Raw genomic sequence first — 18477 nt, forward strand, 5'->3', positions numbered from 1 at the left:
AGACTTTTAGAAGACATCTGAAGGCAGCCCTGTTTAGGGAAGCTTTTAATGTTTAATAGATTATTGTATTTTACTATTCTGTTGGAAGCCGCCCAGAGTGGCTGGGGAAGCCCAGCCAGATGGGCGGGGTATAAATAATTTATTATTATTATTATTATTATTATTATTATTATTATTATTATTATTATTATTATTAACTATAACACTGTACAATGAAAACCATCAAGAAGAAGTTAAAAGTAGAAATCAGGTAACTCTTGTGGAAAGATGTCTTCTTTGTGGCCTGCATAGGCCTGGCAGAGTAGAAATGTTTTCAGGAGGCATTTGAAACTTGCCCCAGAAGGTGCTGCTGAATCTCAGGATTGGGCCGATGACACTAAAGGCTCCGTTTCTGATTGTCCACTGAGCCAGCTCAGGGAATGATCAATGGCACTCTAGTGATCAAGCTGGGATAGAAAGGTTCAAGGAATTCATGCCCAACCTGGACTCCCAGTTTTTATCAGTCTCAGCCAGCATGACCAATGCTCAGGGATTATGGGAGGTTTTTTTTGGGGGGGGGTTGACAGTTTGAGGAAGGCTAATGTAATTCCATGCATATGGGGAGCAAGTATAAATCGCATGAGCAGAACCAACTCTTCTTCAGGAATAGTTAGACAGAGATTGAATCTGGGACCTTCTGCATTCAAAGCAGATGCTCTCCCAGTGAGCTACTGCCCTTTCCTCACAGACGGCAAGCAGCATCCTAAGCAGGGGTGGGCAACTTTTTTCCCTGTTGGGGGCCACGGGCCAGCAGTGGGTAGTACCAAAGGGAGAAGCCTACTGGATCAAAGACTCTCCTGCTTCCATGTTCACCGTGTTGGACTGGAATTCTGAGTACAAGTCAGGCTCAATGGAGCCGTGAGATCCCTGTGGAGGATGCTGGCTGGGGTGGAAAGTGGTGGCGGTTGGGCAGAGAGCTACATCGGCCTGGAGATGGCACAGGGACGGGGTCTGATGTCAGCATATCACCGCAAAGGAGCTGGTTCAGGATCCAGCATAGCTCCACGGGACTTCCAAATCAATACGCTGGCTGAGACTGGGCTGTGAGCAGCTAAATCTCGGATGATTTCTTTGGCAGTGAATGCCCTGGTTCCATTAGCTTCCGCTCCTGATTTTCTTTTCTTTGCTATTCACAGGTCACCACGGTGGGCCAGCAAGTGACAGAGCCCAGTCTGGCTGAGAGAAACACCACAGCAGGCTTCAGCAGCCAAGGTGATCTATGCACTGCGCATTCACTGGCATAGGGCTCATGCCCACTTTGATGCCTTGGCTGTGACTCCGGGCAGACCTGCTCCCTGCCTTGCAGGCCTTTTCCACCTGGCCTGGGGAAGGCGGGCCCAGACTGACTCCAGCTGCAAAAGCTGAGGCTGCTGAGCAGACACTTGGGCTGGCACTGTATGCCCTTGAGTACCCCCTGAAAAAAGCACTGGTTTTAACAATGGAAAGGCAGAATACAAATAAAATGATGATGATGATGATACCGTAGCTGGCAGTTGAAAATGTAATCTGACTCTGCTGGAAAGCATAAGATCAGAGGCAATTAAGAGAGGTTCAGGGCTGCCTTAGATCTGCATCAGTCCCTTCATGTGTGGGACTCATTGCTTTTATCTTGCGCTCATTAAAGGATGTGCTTGCACATGCCAGCCAGCTCCAAATATGGGGAAATTTCATTTAACCTTCCTTGGGGTTTTCCTTAGAAGAGGACTACACAAATGAAGGAAAACAGAAGAGTTTCCCAAGAATTTAAGAAATCTGGGAAGTTTATCTGAAAGCAAGTGAATCATCCAAAGGAACAAGGGCTTCTTGTTAGAGCACAGGATTCAGGGCTACACGAGAAACATAATGATCAAGAGGGTTGCAGTACCTTCAACCCAGGGTCGCAGGGTGGCTTACAGCTTTAAAACACAATTTAAAAACAATTTAAAACAACTTACAGTCATAAGGCAGGTGGGTCCTTAAAATATACGGGTAAGGGTAAAAAGGTGCATCTGCAGCATTCTCTGAATGTCAGGTGCACTTCTGTGGGGAGGAAGTTCCACAACGTAGGGGCCACCACAGAGAAGGCTCTCCTGGGTTGCCACCCCCTGACCCTATGAAGATGGAGGAACTACCAAGAGGACCCCTCTCTGCTGAGCTCAGCACCTAAGAGGGTCTTTATCAAAGAAGGGGGTCTTTCAGATATTGGGGCCTGAATTGTTTAGGGCTTTAAGTCTGAGCACTTGAATTGATCTGGGAAATGAACTGGCAACCGGTGCAGCTGATTTAAACCAGGTTGGCTTTTATGACACTACTCCTCTGTTCATTTCATTCTCCCTTTGCATTTTTCATGGTATCGTAAAACCAAGTTGGCCTGTGCTCAATAATGGCACTGCAGCAGTTTCTGACTCGACTCTGTTTTGCAGCCTCGGCAGACAGCACTTCCCACGTGGCCTCTGAAGCAGCTGACACCCCTGAGCACCCCAACTACTCCTCAGAGGACCTCTGTTCTCTGGAAGTCCCGGAGTCCCTCTACAGCATCCGTTGTGGGTTGCATAGGACTCGCTCCCAGGGTTCCCCAGGCGATGAGGCCAGCCAGACCTCTGTGAATGGGTCTCGTGGCCAGGAGCCCGAGACCTGCACCCGGAGTCGCTCCTCAGACTGTTCCTCAGAGAACTTCACTGCCTCCAAGAGAGATTCACGCAGCTCAGTCAGAGAATGCAAAACCACACCCCCTCAGAAGCCACGAAAGATGTGTTGCGGGGTCTTCATCCCACCCACTGGGCCACAGACTCACCATGCCCACTGCTCAGTGCCTGCAAGCAGTTTGCCCCACAGCTGCCCAGAGAGGATGGCCCAACAGCGCACAAGGAAAAGCAGGATTTCCAGCATAGTCCGATCCACTAGTGACCCTCTGTCATGTTCGTCTGCCACTGAAGGTGAGTGTCGCCTGCTGAGATGCCAGTCAACAGAGCCAGGCGTGAAACAGGCATTCCTCCAGCTTTACAATACAGGCGGTGCTCCTTGAGACATTGTAGAACCATACGCATGTCCTTCACGTGCTGCTCCAGGATGTCAGAATATATCAAGATGTCATCCAAAAAGACCACACAGTTCTTGAATAGCAGTGAGCAGAGTCACCCTTACAGGTGGCAAATAAATGTAATAAATTAAACGAACAAACGTAACATTTCCAACCAGATGTTGTTGGACTTAGGGGTGAACACCCCTGTCAACACTGCGTTCTCGTCTGTTTTTCATTCTTCCGTTTAAAGTTCAGTTTGCCACTAATGCATCAGTTAGCATTTTTTTAAAAAAATGTCAACATTTTATTTATTTATTTATAAAAATATTTAATAGACAACTATTTCATTTAAAATATCAAACTGGTTTCCAGCAAAAATACATAAAACCATACAGTAAAAACATATTAAAAATCATATTAAAAGGGTGTATTCTTAATTGGCTGCATAGACCTGGCAGAAAGGAAAACTTTTCAGCCAGTATTTAAAAGTCTGCACAGAAGGTGCCTGCTGAATATCCAGCATTCCATAGTACCGGACCAATGACACAAAGGCTCATTTTCTTTCTGTTATCAAGTTAGCCTCAGCATTTAGTGTGCATTTCTCTTATATATGCATATATTGTATGCAATGTGCGATACCAGGGGATGGACCACTGGCAGAAGGTCACAGCTTTCCCCCATGTGGCACCCGCTTTGCATGAGTAGTACACAAAGAGGGCTAGAGAGCTGACTGATCATGATAGGGCAGGCATTGAACAATCAGAACAATTATTATAATATCAGAACAATGATTTATATAGCCAGGGGTGTGCCGCCTCAGGTGAAATGGGGAGGTACTGCCCAACTGCCCCCAACCCTGCCAAAGCCTCGCTTACTAGCTTCCAGCAAGAATTCACAAGGTCCCAGGAGAGCTCAGCCCTGGCAGCAGGAGCACACACACACACACACACACACACACACACACACACACACACACACCAGATTCTGCCGCCCACAGCAGCTGCTTCCGTCTGTCTCATTAGTGGGCCGGCTCTGTCTACAGGCACTTGTGGTGGTGACAATGAACCACTGAACTCGCTGTGGTCCTTGTGTCTGAATTAGTGCTGTTTCCCCCTACCGCCTTCATAATATTTCTCCTTCCCATTTGGTTTTAGTTCCTGCCTCTGGTCCTCATGTGGCTGCCTCTACTTATCAGGACTCCAGAAACCAGCTCCATCCAGTGGGAAAGCTGAGGGACCCCAAAAAGGCCGAACGTTCCCGGAAGCCAAAGGCCTTCCAGACCATCTGCAAGGAGCGTCCCCACTCTCTGGTGGACCTGCAAGCCTACAAGGACACAAAGATCCTGGTGGCCAAGTTTTTGGAGCACTCGAACTGCAACCTCCCCCCGGAAGTGCGTCATGTGGTAAACAGCATCCGGTCGGTCATCAAGTCTGACGAGCGGCACATGGAAGAAGCCATCTTCAGTGCAAACATCATTGACCAGGTGAGCAGCTTTAATGTTTTGGTTTGGTAACGGTGGCCATGGTGGAATCTCCTTGTTCCATGGCAGTTTGCTGCTGGGTACCAGTCACTGCCAGGTCAGGCAGAGGGCAGCTGAGACCCTCCAGATTAGGCTGCAAAATCGCTACTTTCAAACTTGTTATCGAAACTAGTGACAGTTAGGTTGCTTTGAGCTCAGTATCAAATGGGATGCAGCCTGTATCAGATTCCATGTACATTTGTGGGGTGCCCCAGTCCCTTTTGCATGGCTGTGCCAACATTACAGATGTGGCCAGATCATAGCTGCCAAGTTTTTGCTTTTCTCACGAGGAAGCCTATTCAGCATAAGGGAATTTCCCTGAAAAAAAGGGATAACTTGGCAGCTATGGGCCAGATGGTGACCAAGCAGGCCAGCAAAGCAGAGGTGGGGGGCGGGCATAGGAGAAGGCAGACAGGCAGACTCAGGCACTCATATACAATCATAGCTGCCAAGTTTTCCCTTTTCTCGCGAGGAAGCCTATTCAGCATAAGGGAATTTCCCTTTAAAAAGGGATGCACATTCACACTATCACCCAAGCAGTTAGTCAAAAACTCAACAGAAGAAGCTTCATGTAGGCAGGAAGGCAGGCACTCACTCAGCCCGGTTGGGGGGGGGGGTACCTGCAGGAATCTTCAAGTGGGCTTGCAGATACACACAGAGACAAACACACATTAGAGGAGAGTGGGATGTAGATAGGCAGGGCTAGCAGAACGAGGAAAAATAGGCTGGAAGGCATGGAAGAAGTAAACTAACTGGGAGAAATTGTGGGGAGGGGGTTGCCACAATCTCAGAGAAAACAAAGGCAAACAAAGTAGGTGGGGAACTGAAATGAAGGTAAGAAAAGATGCAAGTGAGAAGCTGATTGACTCGCCAGGTGTTGCTAAACTACAACTCCCATCATCCCTGGCCATTGGCCACACTTGGGAATTGTAGTTCATCACCATCCAGTTTCCTACCTTCCTAAGATGTTGGATGTTGCACCAGAATATGTTATCTGTTTTCATTATGTTTTGATTGGTGTACTTTTTTTTTTACTTGCACAATTTTGTGATGGTCTCCTGGCAAAGGGATAAAGATCACAAATCTTGTGTCTATAGATTTGGGGATGCAGGTCATCCCCACAGAGTTCAAGCATGTAACTGGCTTGACTCCTTGAATTGGCATCCGGCTCCACCACCCCAACACCCCCCTCCCGTTTTGCACCAGGCGGTGGCTCTGGAGGTTCTAGCTTTTTAAAAAGCAGCAGCAAATTTGGCTACAAGTGACTACTGGAACACCAGGGGCAAGCAACTCCACTTGCCTTACCCCACCCCTTGCCCCAGACCCCTAAAAGGCGGAGCGTCTGTTTAAGTACTTTTTCTTGCTGTCTCTTAGTGTTTTTGTCAGTCCAAAAGGCAGAATATGAATAAAGGAAAAAGTAACATAACACTCTGTCCCAGAAGTCTGCAGTCTGCCCACCTCTGCCTCTGCTCTGTGTCTAGCTTTCCTCCTTGCTCTCCTCTTTCTCTGCAGGTGATCATGAGCTCCCGACAGAATGTGGATACCTCAAGAAAACGGCTTCAGGAAGACCTCCACCTACAGAGCTGTGGGGCACTGAGCTCTCCAGTGGCCTTCTTACACAGGGCCCACATTGGCCCCAGCTTAGAGAGGCCACACAGTTTAATTGGAGTCTGTCGAGAAACCATCCTTTGACAAAGTACTGTGGCTGCTCCACGGAGGAATATTCTCCAGCTCCACTGCAGGCCTTTGAGAGAGCCAAGCATCCGGGGGGGGGGGGGGCTTTAAAAGGCAAAGCAAACCCAACAGACACCCCTGAAGAGTCTTCCTTTCACGGTCCGGCTTTGGATCTTAACTTTCAGTGGCACAGCGCCCCGGTCCTGTGGCTTCATATTGAAGGGGCTCCTTTTGCAAAAGACTATTGGTTTATTATTTAACAAACAAACACAGACAGACACATACTTTTTCTCATTCAAAGAAGTTGCTTTTAAAAGTTTTGAAGGTTATGCTTGGGGTTAGAGGGCACACACACCCCTCTGTTGCCAAGCTGCAATGACCCTGCTTTACAGCTTAGAAGTTGTATTTTATTCACTGTACCTCAAAAGTGTTTTAACTAATTCTGAACAGTGTTTTAATAAAAAGGGGAAAAAACATATTTCTGGACACTGCATCTTCCAGAATTGATTTTCTACAATCAATATGTGGATTTTCTGTTGGGTTTCTGGGGGAGGGGGTTTGATGTGTTTATTGTCTATGTGTCCCCCCCCTTTTTGGCTAACTGATGTGCTGTTTTTCCCTTTTTAAAGATATTTCTGATCCACAGATACTGACAATTCTAAGATTGAACCCACCAAATACTGTAACCTACCAAATACTGTTGGACCAATGCCCATCAGCCCTGACCAGTGACTGTGTTGGCCACAGTCCAGGGTCTGACAACATCTGGAGTGCCCTGTTCTTCTAAGTTACAAGCTGGATCCCTGGGGAAAGCTAAGTGCCTTATTCACGGGCCGGGGAGGGGGGGGGGTAATTGAGCTCATGCCCCTTTTATTTGGCAGCTGTGGGCCAAACCAGAACCAGTGTTCACTGCAGAGCTGTCCTATGGAGCTTGGGACTGGTTCCAGAAAGCAGAAATGTCTGTGTGATAACTTAAGCACTTATGCAGCTGGAACACTTGCACCCTCCTTGTTGCAATAGAAGCTCATTCAACAGAGACGGCAGTGCCTCCGTGGCACCTCTCTTGCTTCTTGCCTCTTTTGCTACAGCACCAGCCCCAAGGATTTCTTGGCAGTATCAGCTCAGAAAGATGTCAAAAGTTGCCGTCTCTGAAAATGCTTTTTCAGCTTTGCTATTATGAAACGACAGTGACCTCCAGTGGAAGTCCAAGCATTCAGGTGACTAACTCACACTCCCTCAAAATCTGCAGTGCTGATTTCTGGAGGGGAAGATGAATGGTGAGCAGGAAGGTGCCTCTGCAATGTCACTTCAAGATTAAGCCCCAGTGGCTGAAGCCTGTGCTCTGCTTCAGCACTGCTATTGCACAGCCTCTCTTGGAACACGGCATGGCAATCTTGCACAAATCCCCTTGGAGGAGCTGTGCCACCGGTCACATGAGCTGGTCCTGGTGTCACTACACCTGCTAAGCGAGGGGTGGAGGACCTTTTCCCACGCAGAGGCAGAATCCCCTTGGTGGGAACCTGTAGGCAGCGGGTGAGGTCAGACCCCCAAGTGAACAGGTCTGTGAGGGAAGGGATGTGATTTGGGGGGGGGGAGTTGGCCTGTGGGTTGAAGGTTTTCCATCCCTGCACTAAGTAGACTTCAAAAACAAATGAAAGAAGCCACAGTACTTTATTACTCCAAATTTATTAGCGAGTCTAGATTATTTCTCTCCTAGGGTCACCTGCATGCAACAAGAGATCTACGGCGTTACTCCTTGAACTACAGTAATCCTAAAGCTTTTCTGTTACTGCATGGTAAGGCTTCTTTAGTCACAGTGTATTATTGTTTTTTTTCAAGGCCTTGGCCAAAAGGAGAGAGAGAGAAATCAAGACGAAAAAGGTTACATCAGTTGACATTTATCTCATAATGAACACAACATTACTAGTACTCGGTTTATCATCTCCACAAATTCTAATACTGTTGATGGCGATGACTTCCCCGTTTGCAGCCATCATTTACATTCAGACCACATGTTGGCTCAGAAAAACAAAAAACAAAAAAAGGAAACAGGATTGACCTTAAAACTATTTAAACATGGCTTTCTGGTAGTAAACTCAAGTTCAACCAAAGATGGAAGGTTGTGGGATATTAAAAACTAGGAACCCCATGGTACCCCATATGCAAATCCATAGGAACAATTTCAGTCATTAAAAAACTTCAGTTTCCAAACCATAAATTTACTTGATTTAAATAAATATCCAGCTTTATATTGCGGCAAGTCTCGTTATTTTGCATCTGGGTTTTTGTTTTGTTTTTTAAAAAACCTCCTCCTCCCCACCAGCCCCCACCCCTTGTTCCACACTTAAAGTCACGTTTCATCAAAACTTGTTAACACATTACACTTGTCAATAAGAATACCAAGGACGACAGTAGCTTTTCATTGGATTAGCATCATCAAACACTCCACCCCCAAGCCCAGCTCCCAACCAGAAGTGCCTACATTCTTGGTCATTTCAAAACTGGCCTGCCCTCACTCATCTCCTCAAATTACACACTCAGTCTTACCACATTGCTTAAAAGCAGCAGGCATGCATACCTGGGACGGCCATGCCACAGTCAGGGTTCAAATAAATGCCACAAGCAGAATCCACCAGCAAGAGGGATTGCACAGGCGCCACTGCCTGCAGCTGGATCCCAGGCAACATGCCAGTGGGGTTTGCACAGGGGGCGTTTGTGGTGGGTGCCACCCTATGCTTTCCAGCTTCCACAGGGAAAGGGTTTTGTAGATGATTTTGCAAAATACTTCCATGTATTGGAAAGGTGGTGTCAGTTGGTTATTGGTCCATAAGTAACAGATTCATCTTTTGGCAACAGAATGTTGTTTAAAATAGAAAGAAATGAAGAAGAAAAAGGCAAAGAAGCTGGATCTGTTGAGTTTCAGAATATATCCACGAATTGGTTCAAACCCTTTCAGTTCCTACAAAATACAAAAATTCCTCTTGAAGGTTCTAGAATGGCTGGGATAGTTCAGTTCAGTTCTTTTGATGAGAGTTAGATGTACAGTGGTGTCTCCTGTCCCGTTAGCAGCCTGAACATTGCTGCGGGCATTGTCTTCATATGAATCTGTCAAGTAGGCGAGAAGAGAATTGGCAGCGGTTAAGATCTGCTGTGTTGAATGTGGCAGTATCTTCCTCTTCTGCCCTCACTGCCTTCGGCCTCACTTAACCAGGGTGCCATGAAATCCAGCAGTGGTGACGCTTGTGATTGTGTTGGTGACATCAATGATGCCTGTAAACAAAATCACTTGCTGCGTCAAAGCCAATAGGATTAGACACCACCAGTATGGGCAAAGGAAGCCAAGGACTGTGAAGGCGAAAAAGGAAGATTCCCACTGAGAAGCAGCTGGGAAACAAGCAAGCATCAAACCGTATCCAAACAGTTCATAATTTCAATAGCCAGTCTGAAAGCAGCACCATCAACACAGCCAAACAAATTAGGGGTGGGTGGGGCTAACTCACCATCCTCCTTCACCAGCATGTCCTTGCCTTCATTTGCCTATAGTTAGAACCCCTGCAGTGCACCATGTGATTTTGTTTACACACTTCTGTAACATCAGCACCAAAATCACATGGGGCACCACAGCCAATAGTGAGGTCAAGGGCAGTGAGGGCATAGGAGGAAGGGGTCACTGGCATAGTTGCCTGTCTTCTCAGTGGCACTTCAAAAGCAGGTTGCAAAACAGCAAAGGGTCCTCCTGACCTCTCTAAACGGCTTCAGCCCAGTACAGACACTTCAGGTTACAGACTCCACTAACCCAAAAATAGTACCTCGGGTTAAGAACTTTGCTTCAGGATGAGAACAGAAATCGCCTGGCAGCAGCTAAAGTGGTACCTCAGGTTAAGAATGGTTTCAGGTGAAGAATGGACCTCTGGAACGAATTAAGTTCTTAACCTGAGGTACCACTGTTTACCTGAAGGAGCATCTCCATCCCTATCGTCCAGCCTGGACACGGAGGTCGAAGGTCCTTCTGGTGGTTCCCTCATTGCGAGAGGTGAGGTTACATGGAACCAGGCAGAAGGCCTTTTCAGTAGTCGCTCCCATCCTGTGGAACACTCTCCCACCAGATGTCAAACGGCTATGTGATTTTTAAAAGACATCTGAAGGAAGCCCTGTTCAGGGAAGATTTTAGGGTGTGATGTATTGTGCTGGGGCAACCCAGTCAGATGGGCGGCATATAAATAATAAATTATTAGATTACAAGATTCGAGATTAGAAGACATCAAAAAGAGTAAAGGAGTTCTTAAGAGCCCAAAAGTCCTGCAGGATCAGGCCAAAGGCCCAGTATCACGTACACACAGTGGTCCACCAGAGGCCCCTGAGAAGCTCATAAATTTGATGTAGACTGCAGAGATTATCATTACATTCATTAGGTGCATATAAGTCTTGCTAGTTAAATAAACAGGCAGGATCTGAGTGCAACATCAGTCGCCCCACTTGGGACTCCCAGAAACTGGCTGCAATACAGCCTCAAACAGTGGACGTGGAAAACTGAAAAGACATATGTCCCGTTCTTATTGCTGACTACTGGAGAGCATTTAAAACATTTCGGCAGGCTCCTGTCTATGCCAACTCAGTCATACCAACCCAAAATGCACTTGGGGTGTGTGTGTGTGAGCACAGATATTTGAAAATACCTTGGCAGCACAATCTCCTTGCACGTGGAAAACAAGTCTTCCTACAGGCCTATCATGAGCACAGAAATTACCATCTGGGGATGACTTGAAAGAAAGACGATCCAATACCTGTTGCAGGTAAGGGCTTGTAGTACACACGCAGCATCTGACTAACTTTTCAGTGCTTGTCCCAGACAGGGTAAAATACATTGGTTTTGGAACTAGTTCAGGGCTAGAGCTTAGTGACACTAGAACTGCTTTTTAAAAACTAAGTATTGTACATTGTGTTTTTAACATTTTGTTGTAAGTCACCCAGGGCAGCTCTATAAATGTGGTAAACAATAAGAATCTCAAGAGAAAAGGAATTCTAGAGAAGGACCCCTCCCTTGTAAGAATGCTGCCTCTCTGGGGTTCTAGTTCTCTTTGATATGCCTTGTATCGTATCAATCTGGGACTCAAATGTCTGAATCTGCTGGCATGCAAAAAGAAAAAGACACCACACCCTGCACACACAAATATTGATGTTGGGAGAAAAGGCGCTAGCTCTGCCCTCTCCTTGACATTCTTTCTGCAGATCCTTACCATACGGAGGGTATTTGTTTGATGTTAGAGACAGAGATGGGACACTGGGTAGATGTTGCTTCCAAGGCCTCTGTGTGCTCAAATTACTGTGGATAGGGACCCCAGATTAAATAAATTCTTCCCTTCCAGCACACAATCTTGAAATTCCCACTTTCCAATTTCTCCTTAGATATTGACAAATGTTTACACATCTCATGCCTGTTTTACAAGCCGGCTCTCTTCAGTCAACTATCTGAATGCCAATTCATCAAACTACCACAACGTATGAAGACAAGTGATCATTGTGCTTTTCATGTTTGAATCTACTGATTTCCAATACTTGGTTAATTTTCTCCCCTAACACTGAAATTGAATAATGCATCTGAGTTTTCTTTTTTTAAACACCCCACCCACCCACTCACCCACAATCCAAACACACAATCTTTCTGGGAAACTAGATGAAAAACAGGCAAGGTGACCATCTTGGATTCAGCCTACTGTTGGTTTCCTGGAACATATTCTTTTTCTTTCCCTTTCCTCCAACAAGGAGAAACTAAATCTGTTAGTCCTTTATTATGGGGGGGGGAGTATTCTGCTCTGGAAGCCTCACCTCTCCCACAGAGTTCGACAAAGCTTGCACAATCTTCTCATGAGCTGTGGCAACGACACTTTGACCGTTGATCTCAATGATGCGATGGCCAACCCTGACACCACCTCTCTCAGCTATCCCTCCTCGCATCAGACTGCAGATCTGGGGAGAGAAAGAGGGACAGAGATTCACATTCTTCCCCCGCCCACTTTTTTAAAAAGGTTGTGCCAGGTGTCCTGCAGAACTAGGAAGAAGGTCACGAGCTTTTGCCCTTGGGCCTAGATGTAAATGCATAAGGCGAGCCCTGGTGGATCAGGCCAATGGCCCATTTAGTCCAGCATCCTGTTCTTACACTGGTGGCCACCCAGATCCTGGTGGGAACATAGTGAGCCCTCTAGTGGCTTGCAGCTACTGGTATCCTGACCATGGAGGCAGAGCACAGTCATCATGGTCAATAGCCATCAATAGCCTCTTCCCTTTGAGGTGCCGGCTTAAGCCAGGCCTTGGGAAGGAGGTGTGAAATTGAACATGATCCAGTGGTACCAGATTTTCAAAACTTTATTGTTATTTACACCTCCAGTGCGCCCCCCACTGCCACCTCCTTGCCTCTTAGCTGCCCACTAGGGAATCCTACTGCCCCCCCCAGGGCACAGTACCACCCACTTTGTGAAGCACTGCTCTAAGCATTTTATTTCAGTTTTGGCCAGGTTAGGAAAAAAATGGCCTCCTTGCCTTATACCTGTCAATGCTCTTTTTTTCCCTTTAGTTGAATTGTTTGAATAAATATGCAATTAATTGTTACTGCTTTGAATTTTATTGTGTCAGCATCTTCCTTCATGCAGACTGCTATTCTCAATAATGTCTTTTTGTAGGGTAGGATGGGAAGCACAGTTTATGGAACCAAGGAGGTGGATTTCCTGAAAAAGTTTGGGAACTGGAGGATCAGAGTCTAGACCACCATGAGGGATTGATTTCCAAGGCTAGGCTTGCTGCTCAGTCTAAATACTGTATCCATCTCTCCCTCCCTCCAAGTTGGGACCTGGAATCTCTTTCAGACTCCTAGGTTTATTTAGCAAGGAAGCTTTGCAACATAGCACAACACAGTTGATAGGTGGGAGCGACATGCAGAAAACTTTTGAAACATCCCCGTTTTTTAGGCTAGATTAGAATTACTTCCAGGTCAGTTAGTGGTAACAGACCAAAAGCAACAGCTGGAGATGACAAGGAGCCAACTCATCAGTTCAAGCCTGAGGAAGGGGGATCCAACTGTGCTTCACAGACCTAAGATGAACACAGCTGGCTGGCTGGCAGGAAATGCCCCTAAGCTCTTGTGGTGAGATCTCTCCCCCCCCCCGTCTCAATCCCTCAGCTGCTGGGCTATCTGTTGGAAATTCCCAAAGAGATCCCAAACAAATTGTCATCTCTGGATCAAATGTGTACACAATGACAGCAATAAGTTCACAGGGGTGAGTGTTTCATCAGGTCCAGTTTAAGATGGGAATGAATCCAGCATCCAGGGTGCGGAACGAGATGGGCCACTGGCCTGATCCAGCAGCTGGCTCTTCTTAAGTTCTTATCGTTTGGTGCAAGGGCCTCTCGGCTGTATCTTTTGAGAACAGGGGCATGCATGGCTTCATTATTTCTCCAACTAGTTACCTACCTAGGAGTATAGAGCTCTTTTTCTCTATCAAGAACGTGCTTCCCTTCATAAGCATCAGCTTTCTTACTTCATACTTGGTCTGAATGCTTTCCAATCAAAGATGTGCTCCAAGCAACACTTCATTTCACTAAAGGTAACTTTTGCTCTATCCAAATGCCATATGCTAACACATATGCCCAATCCAATGGTGAGGGGGCTGTGGCCTATGGAGTTGAATTCTGAGGGGGTGCAACCCTGTGCCCCCATGGCAGGCTCCCTGGCAGAGGCTGCATGGCTGAGCTCCTGGCTGCCGCCTTCTGGAGCCATGGGGAGGCTAGGCAGGCCTTCAGAGCTGCATAGGTGCCTCCTTCTTGTAGCCAATGAAGGGATGCCCACCCCTGGGCAGAACTCCTGCTGGCTGGAGCCCAGACTTTTCCTGGCCTATACTGGTCCTTCCCTGGGGCCTCCCTCCCGGCATGTGTTCTTGGGCAAAGTAAACAGCCTGCAATGGCAACACAGAGAAGTTGTGGGAGCTCACTGAGATGAAAGAGTGAACACAGCGACCAGCAGGCAACCTCTGTAAGGAGCAGCTGTCGCAGGGGTGCAGCGAAATATATCTGTTGCCTCCTGCACAATGCCCAAAAGAGGGTTAGGTGGTGCAATGCTTGCCTTGCCCCGGGTTCTGGCAATGCCCGCTACACCACTGACCTAATCTCCTCTTTTTCTTAAGAGGCTCACGGGTTCTTAACTGTCTAGATCAGCCTTTCTCAGCCTATTATCCCTAGTGAGAAGGGCCAGCAGTCAGGATAAGAGGAGCTGTAGTCCATCTGGGGATCCAAGGTTGAGAAAGTTTTCCGTTGCTCTAAGGCTGGGTTGGCTGGGTCTGATTGGAGCTGTGGTGCAAACCATCTGGAGGACTTCCGGTTGGGGAAGGCAGCTCCATGTCAGCTTTATGCAAACTTGCCAAAAGTGAGGGCTAAGGCCTTGTATTGGGTGAGGGTCTAAGGGCTGGCCCCTCTTGCACAGGATGCAGCCCAGAGCACATCCAAGGGCACAGCCTATAAGGCACAACTCTGAGTCACAGCATTAAAACATAAAAATCCTGCTACCAGTAGGTAAATTCACACCTTTTGAAGTGCCTCTCACCTTTAGTAAATATATGAGGTTGGCTCCCCATTTGAAATTCAACATGCATACATGCAATTATCATTATTTGACTACATCAGATCAGAGATGTTGACATTGTTGTTATTGGAATCCAGCCAGCAGGGCCAATGGTCAGGGATGGGGGAGTGCAGTCCAGCCACACCGGAGGGCCATGGGATCCCCATCGTCATATTAGACTACAGTGATGCCTCGCAAGACGAATGCCTCGCGCAACGAAAAACTCGCAAGATGAAAGCGTTTTGTGGTTTTTTTGGTGACTTGCAAGACAAATTTTTCTATGGCCGTGCTTCGCAAGATGATTTTTTTTGCATTTTGTTTTGTTTTGTTTTAAATCCTATGGGAAACCGCACTTCGCAAGACGAAATTTTCGCAATACAAAACGACTCGTGGAACGAATTAATTTTGTCTTGTGAGGCATCACTGTATATGCAAAACAAAGTCCTTGCCAAGGTAAAATTGAGGCAGCAGTAATGTTAACAACAACATCAGAAGCAAAATGCAAGATGTGAAAAACAAAACCCAGGAAGGTTGAAAGTATGGGATGAGATCACACAATGCAAAAGGCAGAAATATCACAAATCTCAGTGTGAGAATTGCAACACAGGCATTCTTTTTCTATTGCTGTTGTTGTTGTTGCTAAAATTTGTTCAACCAAAGCAACTTACAAACAAACAGAGAAACCCCCTCACATAGATTTATTAAAGCCAAGAGGGAAAGGAAATACATTAATAACATCCCGCTCACTTCTAAAAGGCCAAAGATGGTTAGAGGCCAAAGGCCTGGCTATAGAGGAAAGTTTTTGCCTGGCACCTAAAGGTATGTAATACAACACCTGCCGAACCTCCCTGGAGAGATCATCCCTCAAACAGGGAGCCACTGCAGAAAAGGCCCATTCTCATGTTGCCACCCTCTGGACCTCTCATGGAGGAGGCACACGAAGAAGGGCCTCAGATGATGATTGCAGGGTCTGGGTTAGTTCCTATGGGGAGAGGCAGCCCTTGAGGTATTGTGGTGCTGAGCCATTTAGGGCTCAGCACTTTGAATTGGGCCTGGAAACTAATTGGCAGCCAATGCAGTCGGACCAGGATCAGTGCAATACACTGAAAACGTCTTGTCCCAGTGAGCAACCTGGCCACTGACTTCTGAACCAGCTGAAGTTTCTGAACTGTTTTCAGAAGCAGCCCTACATATAATGCATTGAAATAGTTATATGAAAAGAATGTCAGTCAGATGACATTCTAGTACTCCAGATTCACCATTTAGAAATCCTCCTACTCCTCAAGGCAAAGTGGATCCTTCTGTTTTGCCTTCAAAAGTGCTCGATATGCCCTGCATTAGACATTCACTGAACAGGGTGGCATTGAGGCCAATTGTGAATACAGGGGTGCCTCGACTTACGAATTTAATCCGTTCCGAAGGCACCTTCGTAGGTCGAAAAATTCGTAATTCAAAAAGCGCCATTGGAAACGCAATTTCTCATAGGAATGCATTGGAAATGGAAAAATTCCTAAGTCGAAGCAACCCTATCTAAAAATTCGTAAGTCGAAAAATCCCTATCTAAAACCGCCGTGGTTTCCTTTCAGATGCCGAGACATTCATAAGCGTGCAGCCATTAGCCCCATTCGTAAGTCGAAAAATTCGGTTGTTGAGTCGTTCGCAAGTCAAGGTACCACTGTACACCTAACAGCCACTAGATGGTACCAAACCCCAGTTAAAGTGGTTCTGCCTTATAGGAAACCAAATCAGAAAGCAATCTGGGGACACAACATACTGGGAGTAAAAAACTGTGCCAGAAATTTTTCCTGTCATCTGTTTAAGATACCTCTGCAAGGATGTGGACTAGAAAGTTTAATTGGTGTGTGTGTGGCATAGGGATGAACAGAGGGATTTTTACCACCCTGCCATGAAGAACTGGACTGGAGAGTTCTTTTTTAGTGCAAATGTTGCTTCAGCTAGGTGACTTCCAAATATAACAGCTGGCATGAACTTCTTTGAGATCAAACTATCAACAAGCAAGCCTGCTGGCTAATATGGAAAGGGCCTCTTGTCCAGCATCATGTTCCCAGTCAGCTGGATGACCTCAAGGCAGGCTGTGAAGCAAGAGTCCTCACTTGCTGTTGCTCCTTAGCAGGTTTTCAACAAGGCTATATCATGGCTACTAATCAGCTATTTGCAGAAGTCATCGTAATAACCTAAGAAAGGTCTGTCTGCTTGATCAAACCAAGACCCACCTAGTTCTAGAATCATAGAACTGTAGGGTTGGAAGGGATCACATGAGTTATCTAGTCCAGCCCCCTGCAATGCAGGAATCTTTTACCCATGACCTTGAGATTAAGAGCCTCATGCTCTACCAACTGAGCTATCCCAGCTCCACAGAAGCCAGCTAGATGTCTCTTTTGAGAAGCCCACAAGGATGGCATTAAAGCAATAGTCCTCACTCTTGACTCTTGCCCCAAGCAATTGCTGTTCAGATGTATGATGACTCAGACTCCATAGGTAATCATGGACTAGTTGCCACTGATAACCATTGTTGTTTGTTGCTTAGTCGTTTAGTCGTGTCCGACTCTTCGTGACCCCATGGACCATAGCACGCCAGGCACTCCTGTCTTCCACTGCCTCCCGCAGTTTGGTCAAACTCATGTTGGTAGCTTCGAGAACACTGTCCAACCATCTCGTCCTCTGTTGTCCCCTTCTCCTAGTGCCCTCAATCTTTCCCAACATCAGGGTCTTTTCCAGGGAGTCTTCTGTTCTCATGAGGTGGCCAAAGTATTGGAGCCTCAGCTTCACGATCTGCCCTTCCAGTGAGCGCTCAGGGCTGATTTCCTTCAGAATGGATAGGTTTGATCTTCTTGCAGTCCATGGGACTAAATGTCTCTAACCCCTTTTTAAGCCACCCAATCTAATTGCCATTATCACATCCTACAGGAGTGAATTTCGTAGTTTAGCTAAGCACTGTGTGAAGAAGCACTTTTGTCTGTCCTGAATTTTTCGACACTCAGCTCCATGGGAGCACCCTGGGTTCTAGCACTATGCCAGTGGGAGAAATGTATCTGTCAACTTTCTCCACCATGTGCAAAATTTTATACACTTCTATCATGCCCACCTACGGACTCACTCGCCTTTTTCCCTCAGCTAAATGTTGCATTCTCAAAGCAGCCCAGCAATTTAAATTTTCATTTCCAATTCACCTTAAAAGGATGGTGGAACAAGGTAAGGCAGTTAGCAGTTGCAGAAAAAGTTACAGAATGTTACAGAAAAGTTAGAGGAGTTGAACCTCAATTACTTAGTCTCTGTTTGTTGAATTTGTTTTGAGACGGAAGGGAGCAGTTCTTCCTCCAGAGTGTCATTATGAGCAGGGGTTATACCTAAACAGTTTTGGTCTGTAGCTTAAAATCTACTAATTATCTTTGTTGGATTTCCATGTCACTATTTGAATAATTGTTTGGGTTTTCCCTTTTTTCTGCACATCCACAAGTAGCACAAGGACTAAGCTCATAGCTAAGTTATTTCTTATGTGTTTTGTAATTATGTAATTTTTGTTTATTTGAAAAATCTCAGTAATATTTTTTTAAAACAGCAAATAAGAACCATTGTGCTTATCCATCCGACTCTTTTTGAGCAAGGACAATAGTT

The 18477-nt window shown here is 46.3% G+C and overlaps 2 protein-coding genes across 2 annotated transcripts in view; one reads left to right on the top strand and one right to left on the bottom strand.

Moving 5' to 3' along the window:
• The window catches only part of ENTREP2 (endosomal transmembrane epsin interactor 2), a 156784-nt gene extending 150073 nt beyond the window's left edge, over nucleotides 1–6711 (top strand). The window contains exons 8-11 of the mRNA XM_035131777.2: nucleotides 1176–1251; nucleotides 2442–2954; nucleotides 4195–4523; nucleotides 6072–6711. Coding sequence (XP_034987668.2) covers nucleotides 1176–1251; nucleotides 2442–2954; nucleotides 4195–4523; nucleotides 6072–6251 — 1098 coding nt within the window. The 3' untranslated portion in view covers nucleotides 6252–6711. The remainder of the gene's footprint in view (nucleotides 1–1175; nucleotides 1252–2441; nucleotides 2955–4194; nucleotides 4524–6071) is intronic.
• Nucleotides 6712–7898: 1187 nt separating this feature from the next.
• APBA2 (amyloid beta precursor protein binding family A member 2) overlaps nucleotides 7899–18477 on the bottom strand; it is a 100358-nt gene continuing 89779 nt past the window's right edge. The window contains exons 12-13 of the mRNA XM_035132241.2: nucleotides 12060–12200; nucleotides 7899–9338 (exon numbers count right to left, since the gene is read on the bottom strand). Of these exons, the coding sequence (XP_034988132.2) occupies nucleotides 9267–9338; nucleotides 12060–12200 (213 nt within the window). The 3' untranslated portion in view covers nucleotides 7899–9266. The remainder of the gene's footprint in view (nucleotides 9339–12059; nucleotides 12201–18477) is intronic.

The sequence above is a fragment of the Zootoca vivipara genome, chromosome 14 (assembly GCF_963506605.1).
Source record: "Zootoca vivipara chromosome 14, rZooViv1.1, whole genome shotgun sequence".
In the NCBI taxonomy this organism is placed as follows: Eukaryota; Metazoa; Chordata; class Lepidosauria; order Squamata; family Lacertidae; genus Zootoca; species Zootoca vivipara.